Source organism: Athene cunicularia (genome assembly GCF_003259725.1).
Source record: "Athene cunicularia isolate RWA chromosome 7 unlocalized genomic scaffold, athCun1 chr7_part1, whole genome shotgun sequence".
In the NCBI taxonomy this organism is placed as follows: domain Eukaryota; kingdom Metazoa; phylum Chordata; class Aves; order Strigiformes; family Strigidae; genus Athene; species Athene cunicularia.
The window spans coordinates 487,923-511,582 of record NW_020799107.1 but is presented as its reverse complement, the minus strand read 5'-3'; the positions used below and the strand labels follow the sequence as shown (position 1 = coordinate 511,582).

The 23,660-nt window shown below is 44.2% G+C and overlaps 1 protein-coding gene across 1 annotated transcript in view; it reads left to right on the top strand.

The window, feature by feature from the left end:
- PLCL1 (phospholipase C like 1 (inactive)) overlaps positions 1-23,660 on the top strand; it is a 44,672-nt gene that overhangs the window by 9,168 nt on the left and 11,844 nt on the right. The window contains exons 3-4 of the mRNA XM_026852157.1: positions 6,539-6,614; positions 10,441-10,550. Coding sequence (XP_026707958.1) covers positions 6,539-6,614; positions 10,441-10,550 — 186 coding nt within the window. The remainder of the gene's footprint in view (positions 1-6,538; positions 6,615-10,440; positions 10,551-23,660) is intronic.

Genomic DNA, 23,660 nt, shown 5'->3' with positions numbered 1-23,660 from the left:
TAGATTTTTGTGAGCTTTTGCACTAAAATTCGTATTTTGCCGGGGACAGTGTCATCCCCAAAGGAATGTTTTTCACAATTCTCTGAGCAGCTGAAGACAAGGGATATTGCAGAGCAGAGTGTCCACTGCCAAGGAAGTGTCATGAAGCACTGACGTCAAACCCAGTCCAGTACATGGACATTGTCTTGAATTTGTATCTGTTTTAAAGATGAAGATATTTCCATCCAAAATTGGTCATAGACTGGGAAAGCAATTATCCCGTTTCTTTCTCCACTTCTTATAATTCTCTTTCTTCTTTACACACCACTCTCACAGTTTCTCTGTCTGATAGCCCATGACCCTTAGTCCCTTTTTAAATAGGACCTGAAAACGGTCAGATCAGAACTTTTATTACAAAATGAAGTTCCATTTGGATACTTCAGTTACTCTGTTTTAGCATAAGCTTATTGAAATCTGACCCCTCCTGCTGTTCCTCCACTGCTCCTGTTATTTTTTGGAGGACTGGTCTTCATACACCAGATCACATCCTGCAACACTCTGACACCATGTTTTCAAAAAAATATTTATAAGCAAAAATTCATTTAAGGTGAATTTCATTCAGTTCCTTCGGCAGTTTACCGATAGATAAGGTATTTCAGATGTTTCCCATTGATGTAACCATCCCTGATAACTGTTTCTCTTACTGGGCTGTTGCAGGAAAAGGCTCAGATACAGAAACCTGGCTTGAAGCATATTGGGACAGAGACAAGGCAGACTGGTGGCCAGCGTTCCTTCCAACGTCCTGGCACCACGTGCACATCCTTCCTCTTTTGCAAGACTTGCTGGCACACGATTGATTGCCTGGCTGTTTCTTGTCCTAGATGTCTGCAAGAAATACTCAGTGCTAAAGAGGGAATCGTGTTCAAATTTTCGTGAGCTCAATTTGTGCTTCAGCTGTTTTTCCAAATTGGTTGTGGTTTTTTAGCCTTTTTAATTTTTGTCCAATGTGGGTTGGGGGTGTGGGTGTGTGTGAGGTTTGTTGGTTTGTTTGGTTTGGATTTTTTTAAGCGATAGAGGCACAATATGATACTTCTTACCCAGGCAAACTCTTCATTGTCAATGAAAGACATAGGAGATTGGGACAACGGCCATGAGGAGACACTTGAGAGAAAGCTGCTTTTTAGTTTGATGTTCAGTCAATTTCTGTTCTGAACTTTGGAATATTTATAAGAGGATTCTTTGAACTTTCCCTTTTGTATCATTTATCTTCCCAGCAGGAATAGTGCTTTAATTTACCACCAGGAGCTTTTCCTGTCTTTTTTTTTTTTTTTGGTCTTTTTTGGTGAGCTTCTGCTGTGTTAATTTTCTCTTTCCTTTTCAGTTTGTAGAATAGTTTGTAATGAGAAAAGAAATTGGCCTCTAGCACAGGAGTTCATTACAGTAAAAGAAATAATATTTTTTGTTCAGTTTGTACTGATTCTGTGATTAAACTGCCTTTAGTACAGACAATAAATAAGCCTGTTAATTTCTTGTAAGTAAAAATATGATGCCCTTAGTGTTAAGATTTTTTAAATTTCACTTAAAATGTATTTATCTTCATAATTAACACTTAACAGAAGTGACAAAGTAAAGCATTATTCTTTCCATGAAGCAATGGGATTTTAAAATTGATATTGCACATTCTATTTAGACACTTAAGTAAGACAAGTCAAGTTTATTTTCAGCCTGTGGTCTCTTCCACCTTCTCGGTCTTATATACCAGACAAGAGAGAAATTCCTGGGTTTGTGCCAGCTCTTGCTTCCCATGCTTTTGTGAGAAACCAGCACGATTGTAACAGGGTGCTTCAGGTAGGTGGGATGAATCAGGATTAATTTTCTTGCTTTCAGCATTGCATAAGAATTATTTAAATTAAATGAGCTATTTTGCAGAAAATACCTGACCTAGGCAGATGAGGCTTTGTATTCCTCATTCCCATTAATTTATTAAATGTGACTTGTACTTCTGGGACTCTTGCCACGTGCATCTTTTGTCAATTGAACAACCCCATATTCACTTCTTGTGAGAGCATTTCTAGTGCTGCAGCCTCTCCAGGAGGGTTAGCATCTCTAGGACTCAGAAAAATCCATGTGTCCCTGCTCCCATGGAAACGTGGAAGGGGTTCCTGATGAGAGGAGAAGCAGGGCTGTCCTTGGTTCCCACAGAGCTCTGGTGCTGCTGACGAGCAAGCGCAGAAGGAAACCCATGACCTCTCTGCAGGTCTCAGCCCTCAGGACACAGGGCCCAGTACTGAAGTTAGCAGGATCCCAAATGATGTCAAGGTGTGTGGTGGTTTCTCTCATTCAGCCTTCTCCCCTTCTGCTTACTTTAATAAGAATAATAGGAATAAGGTTGGTCAGCAAGGTAGCTTTTTAAGTCCCTATACTGAGGTCTGGTTTTGTGTGCTTTCACTCCTATTCTTGTCCACTTTTTTTCTCCTGTAGTTATGTTAAACCTATCACTCGGTAAAGTTTACCACCTTCTTTCTGACATGGGAAATGCAAGTTGTCCTGAGCAATCTTGCCAGCTTCAGCAACTGCTAAAAATTTCCTCACTGACTCCCAAGTGGACCCAGATATCAGCATCCATCTTGTAAAGGTTGCCTTTCAGTATATGTTGCTTGGAGGTTAATTCCTTGAAGCTCAGCATTCAGGAGTTAACACTGTAGAAACGTGAGTTTCCTGAGGGAGCAGGATGTCTCTCACTCTGAGAGTCACTCACTGAAGCGAGTTGCCGTTTGGGACCTGACATTAAACAGCAGCCTGATGGGCTTCAGGCACATAGCTGGGGCTTACCCAGCTGCCCGAGAGCGCTGCTCAGCACAGGTCTGAGCAGAGTAAAGGTGCATGGAAATTCATGCTGTGAACATCAGAAAACCCACTCTTCACATTTGAGACAGATTGGTGGTTTCTGAAATGTTACTGTCAAAACTGGGCTTGAACATCAGGCTATCGTGTGATTTGTGGGGTTACCCTCCCAGCAGAAAACCTCACAGCCTTCCATGTTGTGTTTAGGGCTCCTGGTTCGTGTCTTGGCACTGCGGGAAACAGGTGACATCCCCAAGCAGGGTTTTGGATGTGATGCCAGCTGGGAAAGCAGGGGACCATTCAGACTGGGAGACCATGGCCTCATGCCAAAAAAGTGTATCTAGATGCCATGACACAGGACTGTGATCAGGAGCTGTTGATGAGCAGACCCATGGTAACAGTGTCTCTCAGGGGCTGAGGAACAGGACCAGGTGGAGGTGTCCAACGTGCTGCATCCCTGGCCAGCATCCTCCACTGCAGTCAGGAACCCTGCCAAAGCTTCTGCCTGCTGTCCTGTGCAGGAAAGGATGTGCAGTCTCAAGCTGAGGCTCTCTCACCTGCTTTTACCTGCTTTAGATTGAATATTGACACATTGTTAACATTAATTCCAGTAAGCAGTCACTAATAACTTAGCTTTTTAGGTGATCTTTACAATGTTTACTTAATAAATATCCAAAGGTACTGTCTTGTGTGTAAGTGAAAACATATGAAAGGGGAAAATTTAAAAAAAAAAAAAAAAAAGAAAAAAAAAGAAAAAGTGGGTTTTCAGATTAGTTTGGCTATTTTGTGAGAGTTGTATCAGTTCTGTTGCCAGGATTTCCACAGAATCCTGTTAAGACTATCTATTGTGATGTGCTTTAAGAAGAAACAAAAACCACCCAAACCAAACCAAAGGGAAAAAACCCCACACCCTGGATAGCAGCTACTTGCTTGTTACTTTTATCTGTATGAATCAGTCTCTGGTTCTTCAGAGTGAACACCCAGGCTTCATCCTTGCATTAGCCTGTTGTTATGGTCTTGTACTGCAGCGTTAGGAACCAGGATTCCCTGCCTGCTGAAGCTGCACACGCAGTTCTTGGGAGCAGAGTCTGGCCTGTCACGTAGGATACCAGGTCCCACACGCTGTGTTATCACAGGTGGCAAAGACGCCATAGGCTGGCCCAGTGTGTATTATTTCTACCTAGTACATTATTTCCTAGAGGAACCTGTGAGGGAGGATGGCAGGTAGTGCACTAAGGGCATCCCCTAACCCCAGACACTGAGCTAAGGAGCTCAGAATCAGAAGATTTGTCATGGGTCAAAAGCTGCTTATTTTTGTCAAAATTACTGCCAAGCAGGAAGACAGGAGCCGGTTAAATTCTGCTATATGATCTGTTTTTAATTGTTTGTTCTTGCTGAGCTGAGAGCAGTGAGTCTTTGATGTCAGCATCAAAGGAATAGAGGACTGTTCTACCTACTCTGCAGTATGGGAAAATTGACATCTTACTGCCACTTTTCTCTTAAAAAATGAATGTAATAACTTTGTGTTTGAGAATCCTAGAACAGGCATACCAGAAACTCCTGGGAGACGATCCAGTATTTGGCGGAAGATACAGTCAAACTTAGATTACAAAATTGCGTGATTCTCAAGCCTGCTTTTTTTTGTGCATGGTAGGATAATTTCCTGTGGCCATATATATATATGTATGTGTGTGTATATATGTATGCATGAAACTCTCATAAGTCAAGTTCTACTTCAGAGATCTGAGCACAGGAGAGTTGGATGCTTTGGATTTACTGTCCCAGCTTAAGATGCATTGGCATTGCTGGGCAAAACCTTGCTGCTGGGTAGGAAGTGCAGGCACATACCCCTGGGGTCCAGGCTCAGGGTGGTGGGTGCTCAGGGCACAGCAGCCGTGGTGATGCTGGCAGCACCTGGCTGGCCCGGGCAGCGTTGGGTACTGGCTCATGGGCTCAGGGTCTGCATGTGCAAGAGATGCACGTTTGGCTTCTGTCTGCCTCTGTAGTGACTTGCAGGTTTTTTCAGGATTCTCTGTCTCTTTCCTGCTCAGACCAACTTCGGCATTTGTAGTTGGCAGCTGAATGGCTCTTTCAGCACAAAATGACTATCTGCTGTGGTACGGAAAAGCCAGAGGGTGGGTAGAAACTGTCATTTCTTTCTAGATAACAAGAAAAAATATCAAAGAGGAAAAAATCAACATGATGCATGAACAAGCAAGTAATAAGAATGAAAGGCAAAGGATACTATCAAAAGTAATTTCAATTTCAGGCATATCCACTGGGCATGTTCTGTTAAAAAACAATTTTGCATTCTGCAGATGTATCAGGCCTTTTTCTCTCCGCCTGTGGAGCTGGTAATGGATTTTGTTTTTCTGATGTTCTTGTTATATCAAAGCAAAGGCATAGGTATTTGTATTAAGTGCAGGCTGTCTTCATAGAATTAGAAATGAAAATGACATGAGGAGCAAAATTTGGATCTGAGTTTCTCCAGAACTTGGAATTTGGGTGTGACAAGTGGAAGCATCTCTCCTCCCTTGTTAAATAAATTAAAACAGTAAGACATGCTAATTTGCAAATGTTAATTTAATACTGTTATACTGTCTTCCACTAAAATCATCAAAACCTACTGGTTGTGTTTTCATATTTAGTGTGTTTGAAAGTAGGGAGGCTTTTAGCAGTTGTAGCATTTTGGCAGAGCTTTCAGTGGTGGCTTCTGTAATTTCAGGATGTAACATTAGGCAGTATTCGGTTTGCTTCATTTTTAATTGGCACGGCTCTCGTGCTGCTTGGATTTGATGGGGGTTTGTGGTGTATGTCCCGGGAGAGTGAGATTGTTCTCAGGCATAGTTTGTGATACAGCATGTTCTTGCCTTCTGTAACAGATGTATGTGCCACCTTTTGCAGTTTCACAGAATATAACATTGGAACAATTTGCTTGCTTGCCTGGGCTTCTGAAGGGTTTTGGAAGGTTTGTTACTGTCAAAGGAGAATAGTGTTTGCAAGAAGGGAGTCTCGGGAAACTTGTCACATAATGGCCACTTCATCTGTTTGCTGTTAATGGGCTACTTTAGGAAGATGTATAAATAGGGATATCTCTTGAAACTTGTGAGTAGGCTTGTTGAAACTGACTGCCTCTTTTGTTTTGGTTTGTTTTTTTCCTTTTAAACTTCAACAGAAATGCTGAGGATAGGATAAGATTTGGATCTGAATATCTTCAAAAGGAAACTCAAGAAATACTATTAACTGTCTGAACTGCTGTAGTGCATAAAGTTCAGCACAGGTTTAAGTACCTCTGGAAATCAGCACTATTCATGACTTGGTAACATTTTTGATAATCACTTAAGTCAAGGACTATACTTACTTCTCTTTTTGTTTCAAGAAGAATACTAATTAGAAAGGGCTCAGTTTCACATAGAATAAATTTTGTTTGTCTGCTGACTCTGCTTTCTTCTGAAATCACTGGTGTTTCCTTCATGTTATTTGTAGTGGGGTCTCACAGATGTAAAACAGCTGTTCTTTAACTTCTGAGCAACTGTCACCTGTCACTTAGCTTGATACAGATCTGGGAGCCTTGATATGAAGGAATGTTCCAATCTCTCTACTGTTGCTTGCAGGGCAGTGCTCCTTTTAAGTTTGAACCTTTGTACTTTTCTGTGGACTAGATGTTGCAGGAAGCCCTAGTAATGCTGCTTTTTTCCTGTTTATTTTCTGACAGATGATTCAAGAGAGCAGGGTTCTCATTGAGACGGCAGACATCACTCATGACAAGATTGTTCAGTGCCAGAAAGCAGGTAATCCTTCTTTATTGTGCAGTTCTGGATGGGAAATGGAGAACGATGTGCCATAATTTACTTACAGTTTGTGACTAATGCAGCATCTTTCACCTGGTATTTAAGTGAGCATCCTGGTCTCTCCCTGGCAGATCACCCGCCTAAAGGCTCATCCTCCAGTAGCAGTGCAGTGGGTTTGTGGAAGAATTTTCAGCTTTCACCTTAAAAGCTATTTCTCCATCTGCTCTACAGCTCTGAAATGTCTGACAGCATTTAAATTAGTCAAATGAACTAGAAAGGCATTCAATTACAAAGAGGGAGTGAGAAGATGTGTGCTGCCTTTACTGAGCTCCATTCTTTACCACAATTGTTCCCTTAAACATAGAGGGGGCAAGAGATTATGAAACCCACAGGACCGAGCTCTGTTGCCTACCTTTACTTACTTTTGCTCTTTAGATTTGGTTTACACCTTGGAAACTTATGCTGATATAATTCCATGTTATCACAGTGAACCTGTGTAGCTATGCATTATGTACATCAGGTATGTGGGTGCAAACCACTGTAAGTAGGCTTAAAGTAGGTCATATGTTGCTGGTTTATTGTACTGGATGTCTTCAGCTGAACTAGAGCTCTGCCTTGTGTGCACCAGTAGAAAGGGAAGAGGTGGTTTTGGAAGTGGCCACCTGTGTGCTGTGTGTGCTGCCGCAGGTTCACACTCATTTTTCAGGGTAGTAGAAATCACCGAAGAGTCTGTGATTCACAGTTCAGCTCTATGCAAACCTCTCTTCATCACCTGCTCAGGATAGCAGACTAGACTCAGAACTGGGATATGTCTCCTGTAGTTTCCAATGATACACAATAATAAGCCCTGCTAGAGAGATAAGAGTCCAGTTTGGCCCTGGTAATCCTCTACAACTAAATCCATGAGCTTTCATGTATCAGAAACCATGCTGAAAAAAATACATGCAGGTATTTCTATTAGGGGTTCACACTGCAGAAATTAAATCTGGTGTCAGTTCACTCAGTTGTACAGCTGCACATTTCCTAACCTGTAGCAAGCCCTGAAGGTCAGTAATGCAAACACTTGCTAGTGCATTTAATTTGTGTTCTTGGGTGTAGTCTTCTGGGACCTCAACAATCATAAGTCCTATTGTTTCTGATGGGCATTTTTGGATTTGGCAAGTGACACAGGCTACAGCCATTTGCTTCTATTAAATATACATAATGAAAGTGATGTTTTGTAGTAAATCCTCTAATTCATCTTTTTAATTAGAGGAAATTTGGAAACTGTTTCAACAATACCATTTAACTGATTTTCATGTGATGCAAAAGCAGGGTGGAACCTAGTCCTTGCTCCTGGAAATTCAGAGCTCTGGAGCCATGCTGGTGCTGTGGTAGCAAAGGGAGGAGAGGCAAGCAGCTGTTTCTTGCTGGATTTCATGGGCCTCATCTTGTGTCATGTCTCAGCTTCTGTGTATCTGCATAAGCAACATAAACATCCTCAGCCCAAAGCATTCATCAGGTGCTGAGGGTTTAGGAGTGGGACAGTGACAGGAAAACGCAGGACCAGGGGGTCTTTCTAAATGGTATAATTTAAGAGCAAGACTTTGCACTAAATTTTACAGACTCTCAGCAGTATCAGCTAGCTTTCTTCTCACCCTGTGCTGTGCACGGAGGACAACCTATGACACTTGCCAGGGCACTGGTGTTTTTGTGAACAGAGAACACAATGCAGGACCAGGCCACCACGCTGATGGTCAGAGTTTCATGCAGTTCTCCTCTCCTTCCCCAGTAAAAAGACGGATTTCTCAAGTTTGTTCTTTTTGCTGTATCTACTTGTTGTTTTCATTTGTTTTGCTTTGTTAGCCTTAAAATACCACTTCTGGTTGAGAAGGTGGCTGGGGAGATACGCTCTTCTGAAGCCTCAGGATTTAGACAGAGGAAATGGGTAGGAGAGAGAGGATTCCTCACCATGCTCAATTGCCAGTTAGTTAGTTGCAAGCGTTAGGCAGGAAAATTGTTAAATAACATTTTCAGTGTGTCAAGATGAAGCACACAAAATTAAGATGTGTGGAACTACAGTTGCCTATGACCTTCTCGTTCACCTGGTCCCTTTGAACATGTGTTCCCACCAGATCTCTGCTTCACATCTTAGCCTGTTTTGGTCTGGCTTCCCTGTGCCCCAGGGTCTTGCCCGCTCCCCCAGATGGCTTCTCAAGTGGCTGGTTTTGTTATTATTTTTTCATGTGCAGTCTCAACCCAATGCACAGTGGTCAGCAGCAGCCTGGAGGGCTGAACTGCTAAATGTTTTTGTTGGTGGTCCTGCCCACAGCCACAGTTTGTGGCTCGCTCTCTCCCAGGCAGCACTATTTCCAAGCTACAGGTGGGGAAGTGAGGTCCTGAGGGAAAAGTAACTAAAAGGATGCTGCATAAAGTCAGGGCTGTCCACGTGGAGCTGAGCACCATTAGCTTCATATGTTTTATTTTTTTTTGAGTCATTTGAAGGTCACTTACTGAAATGAAATGATTTGTAAGTCAGTTGGCACAAGGCACACCTGCAGGGAAATCTTCCTCAAAATGCAATTATTTAGATTGTTTTCCAAAGGAAGTGCTGCAGGGGCTTTGTTGCCCTTCACAAGCAAAACCTATGAGTGGGCAAAGCTTTGGAAAATAAGCAGTAGAGAAATCTTCCATTGTGTGGGGTTCAACTGTCTCAGTGTTCTCAAGCTCCTGGAGTCATTGCAAGGCAATAAGAAATCTGTTGGTAGTCTTCCAGGAGTGCTTTGGGCAAGCTAATGCCAAGTGCAAGCCTGCCTTGGGCTGTCAAAGGACTGACTCCTTCAGCAACCCACTAAACAGCACTCTGAGTTTACTCCGTGCAGGTGTTCTCTCGATGGGCATTTCTTTGATGTAATTTCAATGAAGCTTGAATTTGCAAGTGACATTTGCCTGAAAACGTTAGGGGAAGGAGAGCTATGAAACAATTGGAGATGGAACATGGTTTGCTCAGCCAGGATGGGCTTCAGACATTTTGGAGTGGTTTAGTGCCAATTTGGCCCTTGTAAACTACAAGTTAGGGGAACACAAGCAGCTCTCTCTCCATTTTGTCTCTTAATCCACACCAGACTCACAGGAATGTTTGCATACACTGTGCAAATCTTGTGGAATTGGTGAGCTAATTGCACTCATTAAGATTTTTAATCTGCTCCCAGATTTCCTGAATTCTTGTACTCAGTGACAGATGTGCAGACATTTGCCACAGAATCTAGCAATGAAATGTAACAATTCCCAGGGCTGTGGTTGGAAGTCTCCGTTCCCCAGGCTGCAGGAATAGCAATCCTGTGATTAGCAGTATGCATTTCTGACATAATTTATCACTGTGAAGTACAAGGGCTTTTCTTTATGACTGTGCTTAAGATTAATGAGGGCCTTTGCATGTGGGTCTGTATTTGCTGTGCTAAATAGGTATCTTCCATGTGTGTCAGACTGCCTTCCAAGGTACAAAATCATCTGTTCAAGGAGAGTGACAAGAGATTGCCTTTTGTCGCAATATTGCCAGCAATGCAGACTGCAAGCAGAAGTGCTGGAGGAGTGTTTGTGTGGGGACCAGGCACATGCCTCTGTGGGACCCCGGCACTGGAAAACACTGTTACATACAAAGCACAATCTCAAGACATGGCCCTTTTATTCTGGAAGATGCTCTTCAGGTTGGAGTCATAACAGGGAAAGGGGGGAAACACAGAAAGAGATTATAGGAAGTACCAGCTGCGAGACTGAAAATGCTCCCTGAACATGTTATAGTGAAAATCAATCATGCACTGGGTGATGTAGCAATCTGTAATTTTAGGAATGGAATTCCATGAGGAACTTCATAACCTCGGGACAAAGGAAGGTTTGAAAGGAAGAAAATTAAGCAAAGCCATTGAGAGTTTTGCATGGAATATCACAGTGCTGAAGGTAAGCACAGAAAGCACCGTTTGTATCTTCTCTTAACTTTATAAGCAAACCTTTGGTCTTTTAGCTCATCTATTTATACTGTCTTACTAATACTGAAGCAACTTTTTTTTTTTTTTTTTTTTTTTTTTTATTGAGATTTGTCAAATATGTCTAATTATAGCTCTGGTTTGGAATCTGTGGAAGGGAATTTATCTAAGCCTGAACTAAAGAGGAAAGATAGCTTCTGGTTTGTATGCTCAGGGACCTGGTTTTGGTTTGTCTGTTCTAACCCACACACCCTGAACATGACCTGTCTGAGGTCTCTGTGTGTCAGATAGTTATTTTATAAAATGAGAACTAGAGCATCTCTTTAGGAAGGGACAGGGTGGGGGTGGGGGCCTGTCATGAAAGGAATATCATAGATCCTGCAGAAATGTCAGGGTTGTTTCAGAAGGGGAGCACTATCCAAACAGCTAAAAAAAGGATTTTCATCCCTCCATCCTGGCTGCACAGTGACACATGGCACAGTGATCACATTACTCGACAGGCTTCAGCTACCAGTTCAGCACCAACCAGCCACAAATTGTCACGGTAGCTGGATGTCTGAGCCTGGGTGAAGTTACCCAGGGACAGCCGAAGATGGAAGGAGGAGAGGATCTGCTGCAGCCACAGCAGACGGCAAGGACAGGACCTGAGCCAAGCATTCAGGTTGTTAGCATTCAGCTCGCGCCTTCTTTCACAGCCTCATTTCCCACTTTGCTCTGATAGATCACACTTTGATTTCTTCTCGCTTTCTCCCTGCCACTTCCTCCCTTCAGCTCCCGTTAAGCAGTTGCCCTGTCTGACAGCATCTCCCTATGACCCCGCAGTGCCTTTGCTGGCATCCCGGGGCAAGCCAGATGATGAGAGGGAATTTTTACGAAGTTCCTCATCAAATATCTACCTAAACGTAACATGCAACAGTGGTAGCAAGAGAGATGCATGCTTCAGCATTGTGGAGTTGGAAAGAGCACTAACATGTCCTGAGCAGGCGAGGGGAAAAAGGAGTTAGGAACAGAGAGGCTGAGGGGCAAAAATGGTTGGGAGAGCTGTGGGTAGTAGCAAAGGGTTAGAGAAGAACTGAGGGACACCTGTGGTTTCTTGCCTATGTTGACTGACCATGAGAGAGAGAGGAAGTGAGTCAGTGTAGGCTCAGTTAATAGGACCTGTGATGAAGAGAAAAGGCAACCAGTTCAAACGTGGTGGAAGGAGTTGACCTTTTCCCCACAGCATAATTGAGGCAAGTAGCTAAAAAGGATAAAAAAAAAAACCAAACCAACCACTCAGCAATTCTGAATACCTGAATTCTGACACATCTTTAGCTGTGTTAGATAAAATAAATGCGTCATGCTCAGAAGTCACTCTAAACACAGTCAGGGTTACTCTAAACTTTTCCATTTTTAGATGTTTTTTTAAATGAGAAGTTTGAACCTCTGAGGGTGACCTGTGATTAATGAAGGTACAAGTAGGGTATCAGAGAAACACTGTCCATGAAAAATAATTGCTGTCTAGCACACATTGTCAACATATTGAAGAGCATTTCAAACATCTAGTCAAGGTCAAGGAATAATTGACATGTTTAATTTCTAAGCCACAGCTTCTTTTTTACCCCCTCATATAATAAAATATTAACAGAGTTTGTGGCAACTACCCATGGGTATAAATGCACATGAAACACCATTTCATTCTGACTGAAATCCAACTCAGCAATGACATAAGATGGCTAGAAGTGTGGTTGTACCTCAGGTGTCTGATATGAGACCATCAGTCATTATTCTTAAACTTTTTTTTTTCCTTGAAGAATACTGCATTTCAGAGACCCTGCCCATAGCAAACCTATTTGCTGGTTACAGTTGCATCTTGTGTTTGGCACTGACTGTCCCCTCTGTGTTGGTGAGAGCTCCCTGGGAGGATTTGGTGAGGAGAGGACAGCAACCCTGACCCACTCAAGCCATCGGTGTTCTCCATATGTCTAGTGTCAGGGTGGTCACTACAAGTATAACTCACTATATGTTGGTGTAGTGATGTAAGAAAAGAAAAGATTAGCCCGTAACGTCTCACAAATGCATCAGCTGTTTTACGCTAGATGAGGTGAGTGAATGGCACAACACTGATGGGAGAAAGCTGCTTTGTGTGCTCGGGGCTGTTGGAGGCGATTATATCGTGCAGCAGGAGTCAGTTTGTGTGAGGTGCCCATGAGCAGCAGCAAGTATTATGTTGTGCTTATGCCTGTGAGATGATTAATAGTCTTTTCCTAGGCTAGTGAAGCTAAAGGCATATTTAATTAATGTATTCCTTTATAAAGACTTATTGCAATAGGTAAGCTTTGAATACAAAGAGGGGATGCAATAAGAAATTGCTACTGGCAAAATCATTAAATAGTTACAAAGTGCAAGATTAAAGTATATTTTATAAAAATAATAACTGTGGGCATTGTTCTTGTTTTAAAATGCCCCAAGGTACTTCTACGAGGTACCTAATAAGAATGAATCTAAATAATATCATTTTCTTCCTTAGTTTGTATAAACCTAATTACATATTAGTAATACCCACTAAAAGGACAAACTGTTTGCCAGAACATAAAAAAGATAGTAAGAACAGGGACGTTAGAACTCAGTGACAGTCAACTTTGACATATATGCATATTTTTTTAAATGTCACATCTTAGTTGGTCCCATGTTGTGTAAAATATTGTCAGTCTTGCAGCTCATAATATTGAGAGGCACGACATCAGTACACTAGACAGAAGAATCGTGTTCTCACAGCCACTTTGCAGGAATGGTTATGATCCCACATTTAGTCTCACTTTCTTTTTCATTTCCATACACCGCTGTCTCTGTGCCTCTGTGTTCCTTTCTGTAGTTAATTACGTGCCAGTGAAATGCAAAGGTAGCAAAAGAAATTTTGCGTTTAGCACCTCGTGGGGACCATGGTGCTAGGAACAGTTCGTTTCATCCTAATGAGCACGCAAAACTGCTTGGCTTGGCCGACCCTCTCTTTTGATCAAAAGTTCACAATCCATTTTGCCCTTTTTTAAAAAAGGCAACCATTCATTTCATGGAGTGAAGGGGTTCCCAGGGGTGCGTGGGCTGGTGCCTGTTTCTCCCCATCTGCCGGTGTTCTTCCCGCCTGGCCTTGGCAAGGTCACCTCCTCCCTGGTGCCCGTGGCTGTTCTGCCAAGGGCAAGAGCTCCCGCCTGCCTGCGCCTGGAGGGAACTGGGCACCTGGCCCTGGAAGACAGAAGCTGAGAAGCCTCGTTAGGGCAGTTCTGGCCGTGAGCTAGTGAGTCCTTCTGAGAGCAGGGACATTAACCACTTGCACTCGGTGCGGCCGTAGAGCACTAGACAGCTTTCAGGTTGGGAATGCTCGGGTATGTTCAGGTGGTGTGTGTGCAGGGCCAGCTCGGGGATGCTCCCAGCCCTCTTGGCTGCCCCCACTGCTGGGGCCCTTCTGCCCACGCCGTCTGTCTCTCCTGTGGGATCTTGTCCCAAGCGTTTTCCAGTAGCTGAGGCACTCTGCATCTGTCACATCTGTAAACTGCTGAATTAATGACTGCTCTATGAGTTTTTGAGAATGTTTGGGGAAAACAAACGTGTAGCCTGCAAAACTGCTGTCCTTGCTGAAGCAAAACTGCAACAGACTGCCAGGAGGTGTTTACTTGGGCAAAGAAGTTGGGATCTGCCAGAGTCCCAAAAGTCTGGCGAGTAAGCCAGGCAAAGTTTGAGTGTGCTGACTGCAGTTCAGATTTACTGCTCTCACGTGGACACGCATTGCTCTCTGCAGATTTATTTTGCTGAGCTATCTGTGCTTTGGTGGATCAGCACAAAGTCTAGGAACACCACCACCAGATACTTGACTGCATGTTGAGGGTAAATATCTAGATAGTTAATATACCACATACTGGCTTATTTATAGACAAAACATGGGAGCACAAAGGTAAAGTGGCATTTACTGGTTTTGTCTTTTACTGAAGGGGAAGACACCCAAATGTTTGAATCTAGTCTCTACTCTGAAATGTGCGGGTTTCTAAATCTTTCTTGCTGCCCATGATAAGATTTCACCTCTGTTGCCATAAGTGTGTTCTTTCTTACTAGGACTCCAACTGCTAGCACATGCTACAAGACATCAAGTGGTTAAATTTTCAGGGATCATTTCAGCATCCATCCATGAGTATCTCTGCTAATTATCCTGCATTGAAATTAATGCTGATTAGATGTATAAAGGGAGGTTGCTGAATGCAGAAGGTGTACAGTTATTAAACTGCTAATGCAGTTCACTCTTTGGGGGAGAAATCCACAATTTTATGATGTAGTCGTGACCAATGTTAGCTCTGGTGTAAGTGGCTTTATGCAGCAAAACAGTGCACAAATAGCACTTTTGGAGGATGATGTCCACAAATGGCCTGTTTCTTCATCACAGTCATTTGTGACAATCAGCCTTCAGTTGCTTGGGAGACCTGCAGCAACCAGACTTCTCACTTGGGTAGTAGAGCCCCAAATGTGCACTTTGAGGCTACTTAGAGAGATAAAAGCCAGATTTCTGAAAGATGTACTCACAGACTATCTGGCTTCACTTAACCTGAGATGAATTTACATCACTATCCATTTTCTTTAGGAAGAAAAGCAACGTATCAGACAGTGAATGTTATTCTGAAGCACCTTATGCACAATGTGCACAAGATCAGCACAGAGCTGTTGATGATCTTTGGAAGAACTAGGCCCATTCATAGCCTTAATTTAAGGATTATTATAGGTCACTATGCAACTGTTTTTTAATGGATACTCTACAGTACTCTCAAACCATCTTGTAAGTAAGATTTATTTGGGTCTTTTCACAGCAGTCCTTTTTCCTGCAGTTAGGAAAGAACCATGGCTTCTCTCCTAGGCGTGCTACAGAGTGAACAACAGAGCAGCATGGCAGAATCTTAGGGACATTTCCTGTAATTAAGCACAGTGGTAACAATATATTCTACCACATGTTGTATAATTGCTGCCAAAGAATTTACACGACAATTTACACCATCTAGATGTAAAGTGAGAGGATGGTGAATTCACCAGCCCCCATAAAGCTGCTGTATTCCATGTGTCATGTATTTCTTTCCCCATAAGTGTCAGTTAGGCTTCCCCCCGCCCCCCCCATTTCCTCATATCTGATGTCTCTCCTTTCCCCAGCATATCTCTGTGGACGTAAGTGCACGGGTGCTCAATTTGTGAAACTGCAAAAATAGATGAAATACAAGCCATAGTAGCTTAGCAGCAAATTCTTGTGATTTGCTGTCATCTTGTGACAGTGATAGTCCAGCAAGAGCAGTAGGCAGGAGTGGTTTGTGCGGCACGGAGTCTTCATGCTTGCCTTTAAATGCAGGGCTTATTGTATTATTCCATGTCTGCTTGTCTCCAGATCTCCCTAGATAAATGTTTTGAATGTGGTTACCCCACAGGTTCTCTTTCTGGAGAAGTTAAATGCCTTTCCTGCCATCTAGTCCCCATGTTGTTTGCATTTCCTTTGTTGATGCAGTTCAGAGTGGTGTTTCTAACTCTTAAACCTCTCCAGACTATAAGTCCTGGCTACTTTTGAGCGATCTGGTGTCTTACTCCTAGACCAGTTTAGCTGCAGCTGAGATTGACTGAGCCAGTCCCTTTGATGGGACGACAGGTTTTACAAACGTGAGGAAATGCAGAGCTGCTCTAATTATTTGTGTAGTTACTAGATCAGGTTGGTCTCTTTCACATGAAGTGAAGGACAAAAAAGAAAAAGTAAAACAGCTGGCTTTCTGAGAGAGTGATAAAGAGAAGGGGAAAAGGTCCAGCATGGTCAACATCCATTTATTGTAAATGCCAACCTGCTTAACCTGCTTAGCTAGAAGCAGTTTATTTAAAAGTAGAAGGAAAGCTGAGGAAGAAGATAGGTTTAGTTTGTTCCTCTTAGGCATGTGAAGAGTCTGGAGGAGCTGCATGGGAGCGTAACTTGTTCTCTTTGTTCCCTCTGCGTACTCTGAATGCAGTGGTGAGTGTTTCAGAGGCTCCCAGCTTCGGAGCTCATTCAGAGGGCAAAGCCTGTGCTCTTGGCGCTCGGGCTGTGCTGCAGAGCTCATCTGTCTGTGGGGAGGTATTTCAAGATCTTTCTGGTGTAGGGAGTTTGAGAGTCCTTTAAAAGATAGTGAGTTACAAGTTAAGGAGGTGAAAGTGTGTGATCCATGTGCGAAGCTGTTTAGGTCAGTGTATTTTGTAAACCGACAGAACCAAATTGTGTAATTGTTAGGTTAGCAGATCCTTCCTGTACGTAGCAGAGTGCTGTTCTCTGCTGATTCGGTAGGTAAATGCCTCCTTGAGCTCTCCCTGACACTGCTCACAGCGCTGGCTTTTGACTTACTTGCCCGTGGCCAAAGGCAGGAACCAGAGCTCTTTAAAAGACTCTTGGTCTCAGTGGATTTTGTCAGTTGTATCTCATGATGGAAACTTCTCAAGTTACTTCCAACAGTATGCATCAGGGTAAAAGGAGTGTAATCCCAGTCTCTCAGCGGTACTAGTTAATGAACTGGAATACGCTGTTCTCCTTGGCCATCAGCCATGCTGCTGAGGATTGCTCTGGGGAGGATGTAGTGAGCAGTCTCAGACAAGTACAGCACCGCTTCTCTGGGTACCTGGCTGCTCCCTGTGAGCTTTTGAAGCCCTAATGGTGTTTCTGACAAGGTCTCTGTTTTCTTGGCCAAGGAAAATTTCAAGACATGAATTGAGTTTAGAGCAAATTAAATATTCACATGTGTTTAAAATATACATGGAGGCCACCCAAGTGATCTTAAATCTGCAAGTACCAAATGCTGGCAACAGCAGGGACTAATGGGGGAAGGGAGAGCAACAATCGCTGGGGTTCACAGCTCGTGCTCCTTCACGATACGTGAATTTCTGAAGAGAAGCGTTAGGGCATGAAGTCCCAGGAGGTCTTGACAAAGCAGAGAGACTTTGTCCCGTATTAGTCAGTTATTCCTGGGGGTTTTGTTGAATAATGTCACAGCAGGAGTGTTTCGCTGACTGGCAAGAAGCGACTGTCCAGGCATTTGGATCAGGCGGAGTCGGTGCTTAACTGCCCAGGCACAGGGATTCATGTGCATCCGCACTCGCCTGCCTGCAGCCCTGGTGCTTGTGGTGAGCAGCACTCACCTCTCCACCTCACGTGGCCCCCGCAGGACCAAGCCCAGTTAATAGTTCTGTTCATTCAGGGAGCACACACCGTGTTCTGTCTTTTTCCAGCCTTTAACAGCTATTTGGGTGCATATAAAATAGGACTGGAAGGGCCTGTGAGAGGCTGTATAGTTTCTCCTGCTGCCCCAATGCAGAATCAAAATAAATATTTTGTTGCTGTGGATCTAAGCCCTGCTTAAATGCTTGCATGGAAGGTGCTTGGTATGAGGCTGTGGTGTTCTCCATGGTGACACCCAGTGTCTGGAGCACTCAGGGACCCAGAGTCACTTGGTACTTGAGGAAGAAGCTGATGGCCAGAGTCATCTGAGGATAAATATGGGTCTCTACCATTTTTCTCATTTCCCTTTTCCTCCTTCAGCAGCAGGGCTCTGCTCCTGTAGGTGTTCCACAACAGTAGGTTTAGGGACAGGACCCTCTTGCAATCTGTGTGGGACCCAAGTGCAGGAGAGACCAAAAATGGAGGGTCACCAAAGTTCATCCAGAAAACAAGTGCTGTGAGCTGCCTTCCTTTGATGTAAACCTTTTTTTTCCTTTTTTTTTTAATATTATTTTTGACTGGAATCCAAAGTTCTGCATTTCAAATGTAAATATTATTCCTTCATTTCCACTGGGATGGGTTTGTATGTGTGCAAACACATGTGCATGTATGCATATAGGAGGTGGGACAGGCCATCAAATATATATGCAGAACAACAGTAACTTTGGGACAAAAAGAACAGATTAGAGAAATGAAAGATCCTATGAAAAACCTTGGCTGATATCTTGCTTAGCCCCTTTTCCTTGTATTTGACTAAAATAAGCCAGAGATAGATGGCAAGCGATCTTGTAATGTGCCTTTATTTTGAGTGATGTGACAAATTTCCAAAAGCCCTGGACCTAATGCCAAGCCCCTGGCTGTGCCTGCTGGGCGAGGTGCATTGCCTTGCAGTGATGGTGGTGGGAGGCAGGGCCAGGAGCATGCGGGGTCCCTGTGCCCAGCACCCCTTGTGCCAAGGCCACCTTGGCAGCATGGGCTTTGAGCCCAGCAGAGGGTTGGCACGCTGAGGTGCTGTGTGTAGAAAACCAATTTTAGTGTCGCTTCACAAATGGAGGCTTGTCAAGATGTTTAAATAGCACTAGTCTGCCAAAATAGATGTCTAGCTCTCTCCTTGTGTAGGCTGGCAGTGCAGTGAAACCCCGTGCTTGGTTGGCCGTCCTGCCTCAGTTACCCCTCTGTGCCTCACGGTGTCTCGGTCTTTTATGTCTCTCCTTTCCAGACTCACACAGCCCTTTCCTCTGCATCGTCTCAGTTGTGTGTATCATCTAAATCATGCTAAAGCAGCAGGAGAACCACCACATGTCTGGTTCTTCCCCATCCTTGATCTGAACTAAACTTCTCAGGACTCTAAAGCTGTGTCTGCCTCTGATGCAGTTTGTACGAGTGTATGACTCCATGTTCGTGCTGACTTCACCCTGGGGTAGCTGTGTGGGATCTGGCACTGCTCGGCTCCCATCGGTGGGACAGACCCCATCACAGCCTGCACCCCAGCTGCGCTGCTCTTGTCTCTCATCTCTACCCACCTGGAAGGGATTTTGGCACCTGGGTGCGAAGGCCAGATTCTTTCAAGGGGGTGTGTCATTTGGTCCAAAGACTTTGCAACTGGAAAAGTAATTAATACTGTTCAGGTGGTAGTGTGTGAAAACAAAGACATTTTGTTCTCTGAATGCTGCTTTGAACAGTAACGAGATTATCAGGTATGAGGAGGCTATTTGAAAAATCAGCAGGTGGGATTGAAAGTTCCTTCAAGGTATTCATCTTTTGAGGAAAAGGAGCTACTCCGGCATTTATGTGTGCCTGAGCAGAACTGAGCTGGAAAATGGGTAGTACAAAGGGGAGAGGGGGGGGCAGAAGGATGACTGAATGGAAAAATTGTTGTAGATGGTTCCCCACTAAAGGAGGATTGCTTTGGTGTAAAAACTGGGTCAGTGTTGTCTCCCATCCCTTGGAGGAGGAGACAGTGAAGGCAGGAAATGGAAGTGGCATAGGAACTTCAACAACTTCTGCCACCATCCTCTCCCCTGCAACGGTGACGTTTTCAACTAAGACACAGATATCAGAGACTGCCGTACCTGGCAGTGGAGTTAATTAACGCAACCTGGAAGACGTGGAAGTTGGGAATCTCGTTTTTTTCCAATATGACAGCATGACCTCATTTTGAGGAATTAAAAGGGCTCTAATAAAAGTATAAGTTTCAGGAGAAATTCACACCTTTCTTGCTTTTATCTGTCAGTGACTGCACTAACAAAGAAAGAAAATGAACAGCTGCCTCTGCAAGGTATTAAAAATTGCATTATAACCCAAGCCAGGCCGTCAGCCCTGCCACACGCAGCTCAAGCAGCGAGGCAGCGTGCTGGCTGGGTGGGAGCCTTCCCTTGGGGTCCTCTCCTGGCCTGTGGGGTGGCACTGGGCCTGTGCCCAGGCAGTGCTCCTGCCCCAGTGCCTGGCACTCCTGAGGGGCTCGGAGAGCCCTCTTCCTTCCCCCACCGCTGGCTGTGTCCCCTGGGGCTTCATCTGGGTGGTTATTCATGGCCCTGAAGACCGGGATAGCCTTTGCTCCCCTACATTCACTGCTGATACTGCTTCAGGGTGGTCAGTTAAGCAGCGTGGTATTTCTCATGCCGAGACACACAAAATGGGTTTTCACTTGGACTTGGGGACTGACTATGGCTTAGAAAACTCCAGTTATCTCTTTATGCAACTTGAAGGATTCCTGATGTCCCTTAAATGTAATAGTATATGAGAAGAGAGATTCGGTCACGTGGTTATTTATTATTGAAAAGACACGATACATTTTTAAATAATTTCAGTTGTATTTTAGTGTCCATCATTTAGCGAATTCACTTTACAACTTAGAGGTGACACTGATGGTGCCTGCCAGGTGTTTTGTCTTCCTCATGTTTTAAACCGTAGAATGCCATTGTGAATCAGCGTCCTGTGTCTTGGTGAAGGTCTGGCGGAGCTGTGATTGCTTCAGGGCTAGTGAAATATGGATAGAGAAAACTCCCTTTGTCTTCCTCCAGACGTGGAGCATGTTTGTGTCGGCTCAGCACCCTGCCTGGGTAATCCACAGGCTCGGGGGGATTTTTACCCAAAGCTGTTCTGTTCCTACACTGACAAATTCCCTGGTTCATTAGGCATGGGTCTTTGTGCCACCTGGGAGCTTCTCCGTCCCACAACCTGTGTGTGCATTGCTGTCGTATGAAGGAGCGTTTCTCTGAGTGAAGGGCTCCGTTTCTAGGTGGTCTGTGGTGGGACAGAGCAAGAGGGAGTTGTTGCCTGAAACCTCCACCCCCAGTCTTTTTTTCTGAATTTGCGTAGGGCTGTTGAGTATCAGGGAGAGAGCAGGGTACTGATTTGTACATGGTGGAAACATTAAGAGAGGATTGCTTGTACATTGTTTTTTCTTCAGCATTTGCTTATTGTGAAATCTGAATTGAGCCTTTCTCTGGGAGCTGTAAACTGGTGCTAGCCTGAAATACATTTGAATGTAAGCTTCGGTGTGTGCCAAGAGGTTTAACGTCTTCTAAAAATTACCTTTGTGGTATATTTTGAGCTCATTACAGCTACTGTCAGCAGATCACATAACAGTTTCCCAGCACTTATAAATGATGCGAAGTTGACTGCTCCTTTTGTTATGTGAATTACGTGCCACCATCGACAAAACCCTTCTCCCTGTGGGGGAACAGGTGTCTAATTTAAGCTAATTCCCTGGGGGAGCTCAGGAGGTGATGAAAGCTGAGGGTTGCTCCATCTTGCAATTTCCTCCCCTGCCGTTGCTAAGATGGTGGTTGGTTTTTCCCTGGCACTGTCAGTGGCCTCAGTCAAATCCGGTAACGTACTCGCACTTTATAACGGAGTGATACCTGGCCCTTGTGCATTGCTGGAGCTAGGAGCTAGCATGTCTCTGTATGACTGCTGAGTTCTCCCCCTCTCCCTCCCAAGCATAGATAGGCATCCTCTCTCCATGTGCTAGAATGTGCATAATACCATTGCTTGCCAGGACCTTTGACAACTTCTGCACTTGCCTGAGTACACGAGTCAGGGAAACTGAACTCTGAATCCAGCAGGCAGAGATTTGCTGGCATGACCTTCCCCATTTCATTGTGCCAGTCCAGCTTCCATTACTCCCTCCTGACTTTGAAAAGATAAAATGTTCATCCCCACCACTATTCTGAGGGTTGTGGTTAAAATGAAACACTATTTAACTCAATGGTGGTATTGATCCATTTTGTAGTCTGGATCCACCAGCAGTAGAGGACTGTGGAGTAGAGACTTCTGTGTTAACATATATGATTATTGTCAATATGGATCCACCACAGGGAGGGCCTGGACAGTTAATCAAAAGCCAGAAACTGCGTTAAGTGAAGGCTGTGGGTGGTCAGTGAGACCAGGCATTTGCTTTGCAGTTATTCTTCCCCAGCAACCCAGGTAGATCACTTAAGCCCTAAATGTGGCAGATGTTCCCAAAAACTTTCATGGGAGCTAGGGCGATGAGATGCCCAAGTGCATGCAGGTGGAAGTAAGCTTTACTGTATAAACAGTGGACTGGGAAACTGCAGTCTTGTGTGTTGTGTCCTTGACAGCTACAGTCTTCATTTACCTGGGTCAGATGAAATCAAGTGCAAGGTGATGAACCCTGCAGGAGCTAAAAGACCCTTTCTTATGGGTCATTTCCCTATGTACAGATGGGATCCATCTGGGGAGAAAAGCTGAGAAAGAGACCAGTGATTCTCTTGCTGTGGCAGCTGCTGTTTATTTTTAGATCACGAAAAGGAAAAGATGGCATTGCTTATGTCAGATAGGCTATGTACATGAGAGAGCAGATTAAAAAGACACAGGAGTAAATTAAAAAGGCCCATATAGTAGTTTTTTCTCCAGCATTGTCTGTATTACGGTCCTGTATTGGCAGGAGGAGCCTTACTGATCCGCTGTGATAGCTCTAAATTGGCAGAGCAGTGACTGGCGATAATCTCAGTTAAGTGCTCTGTGTTTTCTCACTCCGTGTCGCTTGGGCTCCTGCTCCATCGCACCAGTGACCTGGCAAAGCTGGTGTACCTAGCAGCAGGAAGGAGATGAGCCACATGAAGGCACTGAAAAGCACCTGAAACTTTTTTTATGTTTTCAAGCACTGACAGAGGTGGTAGGGGTTGCAGAACTCAGCCTGAGGGGCCAAATTTAGCAGTCTGGATGAATGGGCTGAGACACAAGGCTGCTGGCAGCATCAGGAGAAGGACCGTTTCCTCCAGAGGGTGGCTCGGTGACCTGAAGCTGAGTAGTCTAAATTCATCCTCTTCAACCCTCACCAGTAACTGTGGAGGTATTACTACAGCCCTCTGTATCAGGCTTAAAAATTGAGTTCAATTTTGCCAAAAAGCCTCTTTTCTGTGGCATGGCATTATAATGAGTTGGAAATTATGCTTGTTCAGTTTCCCTTGTTGACATTTTGGGGCAATGAATGTGTAAATGAAAACTACATTCTCCATCGTGCACCACTTATTTTTGTGCTTGGCTCACCCAGTTTGCTTTGTATCTGCATTCCGATCTTTTATGGAGGGTTGTCATGTCCAGCCATGCCTGCTTTTGACTTCTCCTGATTTTCTCCTCCCCTCCCAGTCACTTTGTTTTGGTAGCTCTCTGCCTGCTGGGATAGTGTGCTGCTTACAAAAATAACCACACCAGCTCCTGTTTGTACTTGGTTTCACATCTACACTGGGAAAGGGAGGCTGGGGTTTTCACAAGGGAAGCAAACAGCTGCTGTGCCCACAGGAGCCTCTTTGACCTCTGGCTGGGGGAATGCGAGCAGAGAAGGTGACTCAGCTCTGCTTTTACTGACCTCACTGGCCATCTCAC